Here is a 16,897-nt window from a genome sequence, read left to right on the forward strand (position 1 = left end):
AGGAACTGCAGTCCAAATTTTTCAGACCGGTTATTAAATCTCAGTGACAAACTTTAATTTAAAATTTGACGGTATCACAAATTTTTAGAAATTCTGAATTAAGCAGAAGGTTGTGAACTTTGTGAAAGCACTGTATAGTCACCATGTTGTTACAAACCCCTGGTCTCACCACGGGCGAGATTGAGAGTTCACGTAAATTGTGATGTGAAGCGGCCCTTCCTGCTCACTAGTTACTGTAATGACTAATGTCATGCGATGTACAAGCGCATAAGTACAGGATGTACAACAGACACTTCACCTCAGAATTGTTCCAATGTGATCTCCATGCAGAGTTAACAAGTAAGAAGTATTTGTTTCCAAATATGAAGTTGAGAGCAATATTTCTATTGGATTAAAAGAGGTGTGTTCTTCTTTGCAATGTACAGTAATAGGGCCGTTTTACCTCACCAGAAGTTTGGTTGCCTCTTTCTGAATCGCAGAATATGGTGCTGTGCACACCTGGACATTGTACTGTATATTATGTTATATAAATTGGAGTTTTAATACTGTATGTTATTGTGTACTCATCAATGTTGGTTCTTTCTAACCCCCAACTATAAAAATAGCGTTGCAGTTCTGCTTTAAAAGGATCACTGTCTTTATGAGACATATTACCATTGTTACATATGCTTTCTTAGTGTTTGGGAGAATGCTTTTGAGTTAGAATAGGAATTCCAAAAATGAGTTATAAAACTATATTTTCATATTTTATGTATTGTCACATTTGCAGTACAATATTTGAAACTTATATAAGGTGCACTTCATAGTTTGAGCATTAAAAATGCATTTAACCAATAGATCTGTATTGTCACTTTTTCATACATGTATTTACATAGCTAATTAGAGAAGGCTATTAATATTAAAAAATGAATATTGTGAAATTTCATTATTTCTCTCATAAGTTACTAAAATAATAGTATAAAAGAAAGTATACATAGAGAATATATACTGTAGTGCCCTCTGAATTTATGCATTAATTGATCAAATAGGAACAATAAACTCTGATAGCACTAATAGAATTATACAAAGCAAAGTCATATTTGTTATACAAAATTTCCAGGTAACTAAAGTCCAGAAAATACAAGAGTCACATTTATTCTCTTCAATTAAGTTAGTATTTTGTGAATCCTCCTCTGGCATAGATCGTACTGACTACGTGCCTTCTGTAGTGTGATATGAGATTATGGCATTTCACAGGGGTAATTTATGAGCACTGCTTTTTGTAGAGTTTCTGAATCCTTCAGATGCTTATATTTTTGTAAGTGCTGCTACAACTGCTACATCACAAAGTGTTATTTCGAATCACAAATTAGATTGAGGTCTGAGGTGACCAATTGAGTGCATTTATTTTATATACAACTAACCTTTCTTTTGTTGATTTTGTGTGTTTCGGTTCATTGCTATGCAGGAATGTCCATTTTCAGCCAAGTTGCAGCATTCCTGCTATCTGGTCACCATGTCCTGCGACATGTTAAAGCTCATAATTTCGCCTGTTTTGATAAGGAACCTTAAACAGGAACCATTGAAGCCATACACTCTCAAAATATTTCAGATTTCAGCATAGTCCCCCCACAATTTTTCACAATAAGCATGTTTCCCCAACATTAACTTTTTCTTCTTGAACACAAAATGTAACGCTTTGACGAACATGTCCAATAAGCTCAATTTTTATTTAATCCAGCCATAAGATAGTTTGAATTGTCATTTAAATAATGTTTGGCCAGTTTGAGTCACCTCTTTTTGTAGTTTGCCCTCAGAAAAGCCTTCTTCCTTGTAGTCCTTGAGAAGCTCTATGACCTTAACCATTATGATGCACGCTACTATTGAATATTTTTTATATGTACTGTACAGTATTATCTTTTTATATCTCAGAGAAACAGGAAGAAATCTTCAGTTTTGGAAGCTTCCATTGTAATTCCAGAGCAGAAGAATATTCTAGATTTGTTTGTGCTGAAGTTTATTGAAAGGAATAATTAGAGTGGTCAGTAAATGTTATCCTCTTGTTTTCTGGAACTCATTTATCTATGACAAATATGATTTTGTTCTGTGCAAACCCGTTATGAATTTAGTGTAACATCTAATCTGTAACTCATTCTACTATAAGCTGTTTTTTGTTCCTTATTTATTGGGGTTATGAATAAATCTGGGTACTATGTATTATATAAGATATTTTACTTTATTCAAGGGGGCTAAGAATGATATTTACAACAAAAAAAATAAAATTTGTCATGAAACTTACAGGCAAAGATCAAAGAAGCTTAATATCGACATTCAAAGTATAATTGGTGCTATATTTGCTCTTCATAGTATTCCTCTTCAATAGGGAAATCATTGTGCTCAGAATCCGGGACTGCATACACTGATTTGCTCTTCTTCTTACGGCTGTTTTTCTGTGAGGTTTTTCCTGTGCTTGAAAGGGACAGGTAAGAAGCAAGGCTGTTCCTGACTCCAAAGCTTATTAAAGAGTCTCTGTTCTCTCTGTGAGGTGCAGCACTCTGGTCTATTAATTCTGACCTGTAAAAAAAAAAAGAGTCATATTTTAGGAACATGTTTATCTTGTCTCTGCTCCTTTTAAACGGAATATGCTTGACAAAATTCAGTGAAGTAGAGAGGAGGTTTTTTGGTGTAATTCATGCGTATTCTGCAGTGCAGTGTACTTGTATGTTTGTATTCTGGAGTGTATAAAACTGTAGGTTTTACTAAGTCACAGAGAAAAGCTATAAGGCCATAAAATTTGGTTTGAAAGTTCCTGTGACTATGTTCATTTAAATGTTAATTGTGCATTTTAGTTATACAGTCATTTGTCATTGTCATTGCACATACTGTGTTTTATGTGTTATTTTTATTAAATTAAAATGTCGCGTAGCTTTAACTTTTATCACAACTTTCTAAAATAGGCAAAGATATGATTTAATTCATAAGTTCATGTTCTTGGTTTCAGTTTTGTGAGGACTGAAAAAAAGGTTTGTGTCCGTTTTAAGTGATACCTGTAAGCCTCAACATTTTAAAGGAGAAATAAGAGAGATTTGCAGGGAGAGTGAAGGCACCACTCTGAGCTTTGGTCTAGCAGAAGGGTGTGTGTGGAGGTGCAATTTGGTCTGTAGCAAGAATTTGAAGGTATTTGTTTCTTATAGTGCATCATACAACTTGTGTTCTCTGATTTCCTGTGTTTTCACCACACATCTTGAAGGAAAGTCAGGATTTTGCTGTCATTACTGAAACAATTATGCTACTGGGTTGTCATCTTTTGCATATTGATCCATTAACGTTAAGTCTAAAGGGATGATAACTGGTTCTCAACAAGAAAGGTAGTTCAGTATATTAAAGTGCATTCAGTGAAACAGTAAAAGCAAGTTACATCACCTTTCCACATTGTTCCAGTCAAAGTTGTTGCGTCGCATTACAACAGGGGGAGGCTGATTTGCGAGGTTGAGGTTGTTATTGCTGAATGTGAGGCAGGGGCTGGTGAGGATACAGCAAAGGCCATCCGCCATTTCTGGAAAGAAAGTTGACCCATTGAATACTTTACAAAAAAAGGCACTTGAAAGAGGCCACACTAGCACATCTGCTTTGCTTCCTGATCTGTTTTTGTGATAGTATTGTGGCAGTCAGGTGGTCACAGTATGGTATTTTTGGCTGTTTTTTCTTTGTATTTCTTGTTGCTTCATTTCCTTCCCATTACGCATCTTAATTTTTATATATCATGTTGCTTTCTATTTTTTCTCGGGCTTACACTGTTGCTTTGAACAGTGACTGACGATTCAGCCATGCTGTAAATAGGAATTGGAAAAACGTGTCTGAAAACTGAAAGCTTGTCTACAGCCTGAGAGCAGATATATATCTTTCACAAGCATGCTTATGCGGCACACTGATGCAGTGGCTGGGGCACTGAGTTCTATTGCAGACATGGAGTGCTGTTCCATGAAGTTTGTATGTTCTCCCTGTGTTTATGTGGGTTTCCTTCGGAGTCTGTAGTTTCCTCCCACAGCCCAAAGACATAGCTGTAGGTTAATTGGATTCTGGAACCTCAGTTACTAAAGGAAAAGGTTCAGAACAAATGTTGAGCCATATAAAACCCAGACATCACTGGTTTCAGTCTGGATTATTGCTATAATTATTAGAAAATATTCAAAAGCACAAAAATGCTATTTTGGATAGACCACCACAAATATTTACTTCCTGGTTTTATCTATTTATTTAAGATGAACACTTAATCAAGCCACTTAATTGTTATTCAAAAGCAGAATAAAGGAAGTGATGTCTTCATAATTAAATGTTGCACATATTTAGCAAATAAAAGCACAGAGAGCTCCGTGAAGATGAAAAATAAAACTGATCCTTCTGCTTGTGGTACTGTTAAGACTACAGTACATTAAGACTACAGAAGATATATTGTACATTTATGCACAGTACACAATACTTATTTTAACATCCTCTGAGTTACAGGAAGTACATAATGCATGTTTAATTCTATTTCCTGTCATGAATGAAGTAAGAAAGATCATACTTTATTGTGAAACTAATGCTTAAAGAATCAGTAACTTATCTTATGCCCAAATAATTATAGTTTATGCATCTTTGGTGAGCTGACAGTTTTTGATACTTAAGTATCCTCTTCCTGTGGTTTCATATTCGTCATTACACACATGATTTGTAGACAATTTAAATTAAGGTCTTTGTTGCATGATGTAAAATATGGTCATATCTGGCCTTTACTGATATTTTAAATCTATTCAAGACAGAAAAATACTGTATGTCTAGAAAATAACATCTGTAAAATTGTTTAAATTTGAATATAAATTATAAAAATTGCTTTGTTAAAAAAGAAAAAATGAAAGAAGAGTTACTGTAGAAGAAAGAAATTAGAGTAGATAAAAGACCTTCCTACATTCCTGTTAAATCAAGACCTAAGAAGAAATTAAATTTGAAGCAAGTAACTTTTAAATATGAAACTCAATGAACACATTGCTTTGTGAACAGTTCCAAGAAAATGTTTGTGAACACCCTAGATTGGTCTATATTCTTTCTGCATTTTTTAATGCAAGTCTTTATAATAGATGATGATAAGCATATTACATTTACAGTATCACACAAAAACATACAATATATTTAGATTATCGAATTAACAAATTGATCCAACAGTAAATAAAGTGAATATGAATGTGTATCCTTAGATTAAGTATCTGGGCCAATGACTTCAAGTCAGTGACATTTGAGGGCTTCTTGCATAAACAGTTGGTTTCAAGTCTTGTGGTAAAATTTCAGTGGAGTTTAGGTCTGGACTCTGACTTGGCCAATTTGAAATAAAAAAATCTTCTTTTGTCATTCGGTTGTAGATCTACTTGTATGTTCACAACCATTTTCTGGCTGCATGACACACTTTTGGCTCAGCTTCAGCTGACAAATGGAAGGCCTGACAGTTCCCTCCATTGCTGATTCACCACTGAATTCATGGTTCTGTCAATGTTGGCAAGCCATCCAGGTCCTGAGTCAGCAAAGCAGCCCCAACCCATGATACTCCCACCACCTTGCTTGAGAGTTACGATGAGCTGCTTCTGTAAGCGGTCGGTTGATGGCTTCTGGCTGTCTGGAAGAGCTTCTCCTGTTGAAGGCAGTATTTGTTTTTTGCCAGACAAAATGTTTCACTTTGTGACCAAAGAGTTCAACGTTTGACTCATCTATCCAGAGAACATTCCTCAAACAGGCCCGTGGGTTGTCCAGGTGCTCTTTGGCAAACTTGGGCTGGGCGATAATGTTCTTTTTGTAGAGAGCAACGGATCCGTCCCGGCTAATTCTGCCATGAAAACCATTCCAGCTCAGTCCTTTCCTGATGTGTGAGACATGAACTGATACTAACAGCAGCGAGAGAGGCCTAACGGCCTCAGATGTTACTCTGGGGTTTTTCGTGGCTTCCTTTTCTGGGTTCCTCTTGGGGTGATCTCCTGGCAGGCAAACCAGTCCCAGGAACAGTCGACTAGGAAAATCTTGAATATTTTCCATTTGCAGAAATGCAGAAATTTCCATGACAATGGATGATGGATGACGGATGAGTTCCAAATGTTTAGAAATATTTTTGTAATCCTCCCAAGACATATGAGATCCTCTGAAATTTTTTTGAACTTACTGTAGTATGATGTTTCCACTATGCTGTATAGTGAACATCAAGCTTGCAAAGATTCTACTAATTATAGAGAACAGGGCTACTGAATCTCATTCCTTGTTTACTTTATTATTATTTAGCCAGCTGATTCTAATTACCCCATTAATTGTGCTAAGTAAACTAGAGATTAATTTAGTAGTTCATATTCTCTGATTCTTATTCATTTTGTCTACTTCAGGCACCATGGCATCTCAGAAAATTATTCAATTTAAGAAATGACCGGTTTCAATTAAACAAGGGTACCGTGATGAGAAATCATTATTCCCATTATTGTCTGGGGGGGTTCACAATTTTTCTTTTTGCACTGAATGCAAAAAGGTCAGCTTATTTTTGTTGTTTTTGTTGTCGTTGCTGTTGTTGCTATTCTATTCTGGTCTCTTTCTGTTCATCCTGTTTTGTCACTTTGCTGACTTGCTAACACTTGCAATGTGATGAGCTGTCAATGGCCAATAACTTACCAGAGTAGTGGTTAACTAAGTCTTCTAGGCACTGGAAAGTGAGGCGAGGAGAGATGTAGTACCAGTTGTTGGGTAAGCGAAAGATCCGATAATGTTTTATAGTTCTGTGCCTTACTGATAAGGAGTAAACGCCTACAAAGCAAAAACAAAGAAAACATTTTAAGCATTTTAATGCCACAGAGTAGCATGCATGTTCAAGCATCCACAGAGGCAATGTATCCACATTCATGTGAACTACTAAAAATAGTATTGCTACTTCCTCAGTATAGCAGGCTAATTTGTCCCATTAGCATCACATGGCTAAAAATACTAGTTTTTTAGAAAAATGTATGCTAGAGATGTAAAAGGGTAGTCAGATGTGTATATATACAGTAGGTTTCAATTAGTAAATGCATGTGTTAGTACCTCTTTCAGTTTTGCTTTCTCTTATCATGAAAGACCCAACTCTGTTGCTGGGAAGCTGTAACAGTTCTTCTGCTTTGTGTCTTGCCACTCCCTCAAACAGCCACCTTTTGAATACAAATAATTTATGTATTAACATAATGCATCTTGTTAGTGGTCAAATCTGAGCCCTGGAGTTTTGCAGGTTCTACGTTTTTGTTTTGCCAAAAAGGTTTGAATAATTGTACATTATTGTACATTATTATTTTCCTCTTATCTGCTGAAAACACATAAGAAGTTTTTTTATTAAATATTTTTGGGAGAATGAAGGTGCTTTTCTAAAGCAATCTGAAATGCTATGTCACTAGATATACATTAGTTTATTGATTTGGAAAGGAAACACTTTTTGGGTTTAAATTAAACCAAGAATGTTGATGGACTCTAGTCTCACTGTCATTTTAACACAAGGCTCTAAGTATTATTTTAAAACTGTATGCTCACTTGAAAAACCTATTATCAAATGGATTTACTTAAGCAGAGGACTCACCCATGGTAAACTTTGGCTACATGGTTATTTGGAATGTAGTTTTCATTTCCTGTGACAACAGATCTTACTTTCCACCAACACCCTTCTCTAGGAAGAAAAAAGAGGAAAAAGTATATAATACAAACACAACCATCACAATTCTAGACATTTACTGTCTCCTTGGCTTCGAGTTCTCATCTGTAATGTGCAATGCACTTCCTTTTGTAATTCGACACTGCATTCAGTAGTGTCATACTATATATGTGAAGAGGAAGATTTGTTGAAATAATAATTAGGAACTACAGCAAAAGAGATAACCATCACGGAACATTCAAACAAATGATCCATAACATTTACATGGATTTTATTGTGTTTCAGATGTTTAATGTGTTAAAGTTAGTTTTAACAGGCAAAAAAACATATTAGAAATGGTTAAATATGTGTTCAATAGATAACAGGGTTAATTGAGCATTTAAACATTAGCACTCAGTAAATGAATGAATTTATTAGAGTAAGTGATCAAATTATGTCTAGCTGTCCAATGTGAGCACCTTAAGCACAAACAACAGAAAGGTGAAAAGACTTCATATCATATACTAAAATAAACTAATTACAGTAAGATGCTTCCTTAAATATACTACCAAGTTTTATCGGAACACGAAAATGCAAACAAAAGCTATGAAATTTATAAAGATGAAGTACAAAAATAGTTCATTGTCAAATCAAAACAAAGTTTAGTAGATTAAGTTGAAGCCTAATGTTATAGTTGTGCTTTTGAAGTGACATTTTGTTTCGTTACTCTTTCCTATGGCTCCATTTTAAAAGCCATTTTCCGTAAGTTAGTCTTTGTTATGCTATCCGTGTAATTCTCCTAAATAGAGCGATTGTGTCTTTCGGAAGATGGAACCACATGTGTGCGTTCTGAGAATTTTTTTTTGTTTTTTCATTCTGTCAAACAGTGTCTTAATTTCCCTTCTTAAGTGTAGCTTTTAAATGTCAGATGACATCATTAAAACGGTGCTAATGAGAAAACAGTCAAAATAACTCGTTAAAGATGGATTAAGTTACAACTGCTGCCTTTGCCTTCTAAAATGAAATTCCGATAACATGGCTAATGAAACAGCATGAAAAAAAATACATCTTACACAGATAAAAGAGCAAGCATTTGATAATCCTTTCAAACAAGATGCTCTGTACAGGTTTGTTAATGTAGTCTATATTAGCTGTGAGGCTTTAACAGAAAAACCCATATGGTTGAATTTTTCTGATTGAGCAACACAAGTGGACTTCTTTCAAGCATTGAATCAACCAGACAAGCTACTGTAGATGGGCCAGATGGTTATTCGCATTTGTAACCTTTCGTACTGTATGTTAGTATGAGAATAAATGTGCACTGTGGATCAAAAGAGGCCCAAAACTCTCTGGAAATAACAAATACTGAAATAGTAAAGAAATATGTGTTTTTCTGATGGGTGGCGTTCAAATGAGCATCCCATTAGAAGTTTTTCTCACTTTACTCAGATACTCAGTGACTGCAAAATGTCAACCGCAGTTCTAAAGTACAAGTTGTTCTTCTTTCCTTGAAGGAGAATCCCACTTTTTGTTGTGTTCATTTCATTTTTGAGATCGCAGCTCTAAAAGTTACAACAATACAGTATTCTTAGAACAAACGTTACGATGTGTCCATAAAAATCAGGATAATAGGACTGGAGAAGTGTATTTCATAGCAAATTGCTGGGCTGCTCACATTCCTCTATCTTCTCTACTTGACGAAGCTATGTATGGAATAAACCTCTGGATAAGGCCTCGGTCTGAGGTGGCGTTATGTGTTTGCCTTGCTGTCACAGTCGTGAATGGTTTTGAATCACGAACAGTTCCAAATCGAAGAATGCGAAGTCACTTTAAGCGCAGACCCAGATACCTTTGGGTTACCTTCTGTGCAAATGCCCAGGGATTGTGAATTTTAGTAGTTTGTGCTTCAGATGTGCTGTGCAAGAAACCCCTGCTAACTGCTTTATGTGAAGTATGTGCTGCAGAAATGCTGAATGAGGAAAAGCCTGGAGACTTACTCAGACAGCACTTTCAGCTTCTCCCCTGTCCTGAAGATAGGTTCACTGATATCAGGAGAGGGATAATCATGAAGCACAACAAGCATGTCATTGTCGGCAGCTGTGGAATATAAATCGTAATAATGATAATAATTTTGATAAGTCAGTCTTGAATAATATATGCAGTGGGATTATGTGAAACAGTATTTGACACAGTTTTACATATGATGTATCATAAACATAAAATTAATATTTGAAGCCATCTTGCAGTGAAGTACCTCATTACCAAAGAGGTACGTACTGTAACATCCATTTATTTTAACAGAAAACATCTTTCTTTTGATCTAAGGCATCAAAATTGTAAAGGACCATAAGACATTTGTCCTTCTTGGAACCACAGTAACAGTATATACAGTACAGTAATTGACTAAATTATTTAGTTTGACAAAATAGTAGTTTTTCTTCACGCTCTTAGTGATTTATGGTTACTGTACTTAGAATCAGGATTTAAACATGTTTTGTGCCTAATACATTGGCCAATAGCTTATAATAGATAATAATAGCTAAATAATTAGGCAGATTATTTAGCTTTTTTATGGGCAAATGAATGGGTTAAGAATTTACAGTTCTTAGCAAGAGAAAACAGTTAAGCCCTAAGTGACTATAACATTCCTGTTTTAGTTCATTTTGAAAATCCATTCAGACTGTTAGCAACGGAGAAAACAAATTCTGTTCTGCAGAGACTCACTGTAAATAGGAAAGTGTATTAATCTGCTTGGTTTTTAATATTTTTGAGGATCAATTAAATATATTGAATATCTTTTTTTTTTAAATATATTTTAACAACCGTCTTGCCTGCTCATAAAAGCTCTCTGAAGCCCTGAACTCCACAGTGTCTCTGCTCATAAAATGTCTCTAAAGCCCATGGTAATAGTGTTCAGGTTAAGGCCTGTAGTCTAGTAGTCTTTGGTTCCTTTCTGTGCAATTAACTGAGTGTGACCAACATTCCCTGCACAGGCTACACATGGCAAGAGTGAGTGGTCTTGAAGCAGACCCTATAGTGCTGTCCCACAAGGCACCAGGGAGTTTTCCCTTCAGTGCAAACTTGGCTTGTCAGCACGAGTTACAGAGGAATGTGTGCAGCCGCAATGCTCTGGAAAAAAAAATCTGCACAGATATAACCTGTGGAAAATATAAGTACTGTACATCTGATCATATGATAACCTTATATCTAGATAGTTCTCATGCTTCCAGTTTGCAGCATCTGCAGTATACTATATACACCATGTTTTATACAGTGTATACTTTATTTATTTCTACATATACTGTATACGCTAACCAATGTTGCACTGTTGAAGCTTGAACAAACTCTTTTTATGAACGGAGCAGAACTACATTTGTCAGACATTCAGAGCAGTAAGCTACTGACAGCAAAAACAAGCAAAACAGGCTTTGTCTCATTTCTAATCTGGATGCTTTTATACTTTGGTGTTCTGTTTCTACCAAGCAATACAAATCAATAATTAACTTCAGATTACAGCTGCACCAAGAAAATTGGACTCATCAATTATGAGTTATTAAATGATAGTGTGAGGCTGTTCCATTTTTCCTTTAGCAGGAGTAATCAGAAGCTGCTCACTACAGACTAACAGGTACTATGGTTATAAAATACAATTATTAACTGCTAGGGATAACGGTGCCGTTTTGTTATGTTGATACATCCAAGTACTGTAAATATTTTTTGAGCAGTATGCCTTAATCTCTGATAAAGAGTCTAAAATTAAATGTCACCATCTCCAAAAAAAGTCTGCCCTTAAAGTTTAACACTACAGTACATCTTTAAAAAAAGTATCTTTCTGTTTTTGTGGTTCACTATTAGAAATGTATGGGGTCATGATTTTTAAGTCCGCTCCGTTCTCCAAATAACTGTTAAATTAAATTCTGAGACAAATACAGAATATGAGAATAGAATTTCAGTTAGCTGCCTTGCTTGTTTTTTTTAATTTTTAATTTAACTTCTAAATGTGTTCATTTTATTTTCCTATATATTTTTACAATAATTCTTATTTTTTCGCCTTTGCCAAGAATAATTTGAGTCTAATGTTTATTTTGTTTATTTCCATTTATGTGCTGCTGCTCAAACTAGGATTAAATACTGTACATTACATATAACTGCAATTGAATAGCATACATTCTTATATGAGCAAGCACAAACGGACGTACAGTATACAAAATACTAGTATTTTCTTTTAACGTTTTGTTTCAATTTTTGGTTATTGGCTTTTTAAAGAAAAGCAGAAGTAGAAATGGAAAAAGACAGTTGGTCCAGAAATTATCAAGATCTTTTATCATGATCTACTTGTCATAAATAGCCTGTTGCAAAATTACTCTTTAAAACCTTTGTTTTTCCATTAACACATAGTTTCAGCAATAGCCTCTAAAGTAAAAGCTTTTTTAATAGATTCAATGTTCTGACTACCAACAAAGCACTTTTGATTTTTATTGTCTTTCATACTGATTGATCGCTTTTCATTCTGCTTTTTACTGCAAACCAAGACGTGAATTCACACATACAGTAGGTGATCAAAATATGAATGTAGTCCTTTATTTTTATTTACAAGCAAGGCTTAAATTCATGACACAAATAGTCAATTAAGTTTTTGAAAGAGATGGCCTTTCTGAGGAACTACAGTATGTATGATTTAAGTTGATTGTAAGACACAGAATGTGTCTTCTATTTTTTTTCTTATAAAAGAGGGAAAAACTTTTCTTAATGTATAGAATGTTAGCTTTAAACAATCGTGTGTGTGTTTATATATATTAAAAACAACAAATCAGTATTGAATTCAATAGCTTTTGTTGCAGTATATATATATACAGCTCTCACTTAACCCATACGGTTATTAAAGACTTCTTAGACTCATTAAATAAGTTAAGTCTGTTCTGAAAATATTCTGTGAATATCTCACACTACTAAGCCCATTGAAACAGAAAGCAAACCTTACCAGGATGTACTTAGAATGAAATTGCAATGCAAATCATGACTGCTTACCTTTCAACACTTGATCTATGAAGGCTGTCCTATTTTCAATCTCAGTTTCAGTTGTCTGAGTCTTCATTGCATTTCCCATGTTGGATTAGTAGGTCTTGGCATCAGATGCAAGTGGCCTGTTGCACAGAAGAAATATTTTATGATGTCCAGATTTTGAAAACCGTTTTGATTCTGAAGCATTGGTTCTACAAAAAAATGCCCCCCAGACTGTAGCTGCAGCTGCCCTATTTTTGCAGTAGAATATTACTTTTTTCTTGTCTCATTGAGCATTTTTTCTTCTAATTTCCTACTAGCAGCTCAAGTGTTATCAGGGTAGCATTATACAGAATGGGGAAGTTGAGGAGAGCTGTTGTTGACCAGAATTTTCCATTCCCTGAGTGATCAAAATAGGAAGTACAGAAAGTTAGCATCAGCGGCCGTTTTGACATGCAAATACGTCCAAATAAGACGTGGCAGCACAATTTCAAATTTAGCAAACAATATTTGGTAACAGTATTACTGAGTTACGTATACAGTAGTCTTGCATGTTGTTTAGGTATTCAAAAAATGGGGAAAAAAGCCTAAAAACCAAAACAAAAAATATATTTTTATTTGTGGTCGATATCATTCAACTTTTATATATTTAACATAATTTAAGTTCATCTTTTTTTTAGCGTAAAAGCTGAGTTCAGAGTGATAGATTGCTACTACTGTAGGTGTTGAGTTAACCAAAGAATGGTAATGAGAAAGGCAAATAAAAGAGAAGTTAAGATTTTTATACTTTATATATATTATAAGCTGTATTATTTAGAAGTCTTATTCATTTTCACACCTTTTGCTGTTTTAACATTTTACAGAAATTCTGTCTGATAAGACTCTTATTTAACAGAGAAAACAAACCAATATACTGTATACCCCTTGCGAAAACAGCTGAGGAATTAGACCAAGTGTCTTGATAAATAAATCTTGTGTTCTTTCAAACCTTCAATTCCTGTCGCTCAACCAAGCATCTTTTTTATTCTGCTATTGTAATTGATGTTGTGCAATACAAATGTACTGCACTAGAACCATTCTCAAAAATTGAAGCCTGCACATCATAATTAAACTTTTCATCAAAGCTTTCGTGCCTCTAAGTCACCAGTTCCCATGTTCTGGTTAAGGAATTAATCTACTTGAGTGCATAGTGCATGGCACAGCCTTATTCCCTTTTTACAAGTCTTTCTTTTCATTCACTTGTCCTACATTTTTAGTTTTCCTTAATTGTGTCTTATGAGTAATTTCCTAATTGTGTCTTATGGGTAGTACTGTCCTTTTTTTAGATGCTCTGAGTGACTTTTACAACAACATACTATTGAACTGTTCGTTAAGCTTTGAATCACCAGTCCCAGACAGGGAAGTTTCTCCTTCAGAACAGTAAAAATCCCTTTTTCTGCAAAAGGTAAGAGAACAATTCTTGTATTTAAGGGATAATGTCTGTGAAGATGACATAAAAAAACAGAAATTGTATTAAAGGAATATATTCTGCATGCGAAAATGCTAGTGTTACAGTGAGTGTTTTTAATAGTAATTATCATCATTTCGTTGTTAATACATTATCCAATAATGCCAAAGACTGGAGAAATGATGTGGGATTCCCCAGATAAACAATAGTTTATTTGAAGAACTTTCAAATAAAATGTACAGACATCTCAGTTTTAATTGAAATACAGGGAAGAAGGTGTTATACTTAATGTACGCTTAATTTTATTTTATTTGTCTTTTTGTTCAATTAAAATTTGAATTCTTTGCAAGCAATGTACTGTACATTTATTAAAACCCCTTCCAACCTGTGAAAGATCACTAGTGTTTTTTTTGTAAAAACTCTTATAAATATCTACATGGTGTGCATAACCTCTAGTACAATGTATGTTCTAATTTGCTATGGTTATAAAAAGGTGTTAAAAAGCTTCCTGAGCATCACTGCTGAAATGTAACCACACCAAATTTTTTGGTATCAGCACTAGTAGGTTTTTGCATTTTTTAATTTTTATCTTTAAAGGACGTAATGCTGTTCAAATGTTAAAATAAGCCTATTTGTCCTGAACATATTCAAAGCAGTGTTTTAATCAATGTTGAAATGCTCTGGCTTTTTGCAATTGTGTAAAAGCACCCAGGTTTCTTAATACATTGTCAGTACTGTAAGCAAGGAATTTGTGATTGTGAAATTATCTGTACCCATCAATAAAGAGAATTGTACTTAGTTTTTCAAACATTTTATTTTTGTATTATGAATATAGGAATAAAAATTATATTTTCAGTTTGCAACTTTTGCCATTCCTTTGCATATTAAATAATTGTCTAGCAAATGTTTTGTCCATTAAACTAAAAATAAGCAAATGTTTTATTTTGTTAATATTTTTTAAGATGTTAAACATATATTACTGCATTAATCTTGAACATGCTATTAACAAAGTTGTTAGTAAGTTCATTTACCTATACAGCATTATTAATGTTGCATTTTTCCTAAGACAGTATGAATTATACCAAACAATAGTTTTTACTTAAATAGATTTTCATATGTACTGTACATTTTCTGCAACCAGTTACTGTACTTTGCAGTCATGGTCATGGTTTGTTTTAAAGAACAGAGTTGTACAGTATTTAAGGAAGTGAAATGCTGTCTTTCACAACGATTGGAAGAATTTCCATGTTGTCAGTAAAGGAAATAAAACAGCAGCTAAACATGATCATCATTAATAACATTAACTTTGCACTGGGAAGACATGCAACATGAAAGCTTTTTCTAATGCAGTCACACATTATTAGCAAAACCTGACCCTGAAATGGAATAAAGAAGAATCCTGTACCTTTAGAACGTACTCAGTCATGAATTCTTCCAGTTACATCAGGCCTAGTGAGAAGCAGGCTGATAATAATGTAGCATTTAAATATTTTGAATTTCTTTGCATGTAGATACACCATCAGGTTCTGACTGGTGCACCTTCATGGCTAATGAAGTCTAGTGTTCCGGGTCTTGATGTTTTTAAGTTGGCACAGTGAGCTGAGACAGTAAGCCACATGTTTCCTCTGATGAAATGAGGAAGGCTAACTTGCATGTTTTAGAGAATTAGTTCCCTTTTGTGTTAGAGGGGAAAAGGATTGTAAAAAGGGAGTTGATATGTACCTTTACATTCCCCTTGCTATTGATAGATTGATACCAAATTGGAATCAGTTCTTTTAGTAACAGTTCTTAACTCCAGAGAACAACTGCTGGACATTATTAGATTATTATTAGTACAACCAAATCATTATTAAGTTATTTGTTAATTATTATTATCTGGGGGAAAAAACTTTATGCATTGTTTGCACTTGGAATTGTTATCCAGTTTTGCAATTAGCCTTTGAATTCTAAAACAATATAATCCACTTGATGTATGATGTCTATGATATTCCTTTTTAAATTATATCTGAAGTGGTAGTTTAGGTTTGAACAGAAACATGCTTTTCTTTTTTTGCGAAGGTGTTTGCTTTCATGATAACTTTACCTTTAAATAACACAGGGGATGCTAAAAATTTGATCCGAAAAGAAAACGTAACTTTGATTTTTCAGATATTTTGGAACTCCCGTTTGCAGTTCTAAAAATCAAATGCCTTATCCTTACATATAAGACATTTAAAACTGTGAGTTGATGTTTAAAAATTGTGAGCTGATTTAGAATAATGTACTTTAGGTTTAAAAACAGGAGGCATGGTCAATGGGCTGATATTCACAGGAATACGCTAGCTAGTCAGCCATATTATCAAAGACCCATCTTAGAATGCATTGATAAGATTTGGATGGAACTACTAGTAGCAAAGAATCTCTCTTTACTGGCCCTTTGTTTGTATTAATTTGTTTGTTTCTGGGGTATTTGTTTGTGTCGACATTGTAGTTTTTAAAACCTAAGTTCAGTTCATTGTCATAATTTTGTTTATTTTACTGCTCAAACCCAATGAGGATATTTTATTTATGAGCACTTTTCATGAATCTCCAAGTGTAATACACGACAGGAGTAAAAAGAAAGGAATAAAAAGTACAGCAAAATGACATTGTGAAGCCAAGAGCAAGATTACACTGTACAAGAAAAGCTTTGATAAATAAATGGATTTTTAAGCTCATTTTGTGAATGCCAATCTCTAAAATGGATCTTAGCAATGAGTTCCACAGGCCTTGTGCTGTAAATAAGGCTGTTGCACGTTGTTTGGAGTGCAAAAGTCTTACTCTTAGGGTATGAA

The 16,897-nt window shown here is 34.3% G+C and overlaps 2 protein-coding genes across 2 annotated transcripts in view; one reads left to right on the forward strand and one right to left on the reverse strand.

Moving 5' to 3' along the window:
* Nucleotides 1–16,897, forward strand: part of tg (thyroglobulin) — a 104,306-nt gene that overhangs the window by 54,863 nt on the left and 32,546 nt on the right. The gene's annotated exons all lie outside the window — the stretch shown is intronic.
* Nucleotides 1,691–15,655, reverse strand: LOC102685406 (Src like adaptor). The gene is made up of 8 exons (XM_006635795.3): nt 15,490–15,655; nt 12,665–12,780; nt 9,634–9,733; nt 7,586–7,672; nt 7,063–7,166; nt 6,658–6,789; nt 3,403–3,535; nt 1,691–2,553 (listed from the first exon to the last, which is right to left on the reverse strand). The coding sequence occupies exons 2-8, from the start codon at nt 12,741–12,743 to the stop codon at nt 2,328–2,330; spliced, it is 861 nt and encodes a 286-aa protein (XP_006635858.1). The 5' UTR covers nt 12,744–12,780; nt 15,490–15,655; the 3' UTR covers nt 1,691–2,327.

This window comes from Lepisosteus oculatus, chromosome 10, assembly GCF_040954835.1.
Source record: "Lepisosteus oculatus isolate fLepOcu1 chromosome 10, fLepOcu1.hap2, whole genome shotgun sequence".
Classification (NCBI taxonomy): domain Eukaryota; kingdom Metazoa; phylum Chordata; class Actinopteri; order Semionotiformes; family Lepisosteidae; genus Lepisosteus; species Lepisosteus oculatus.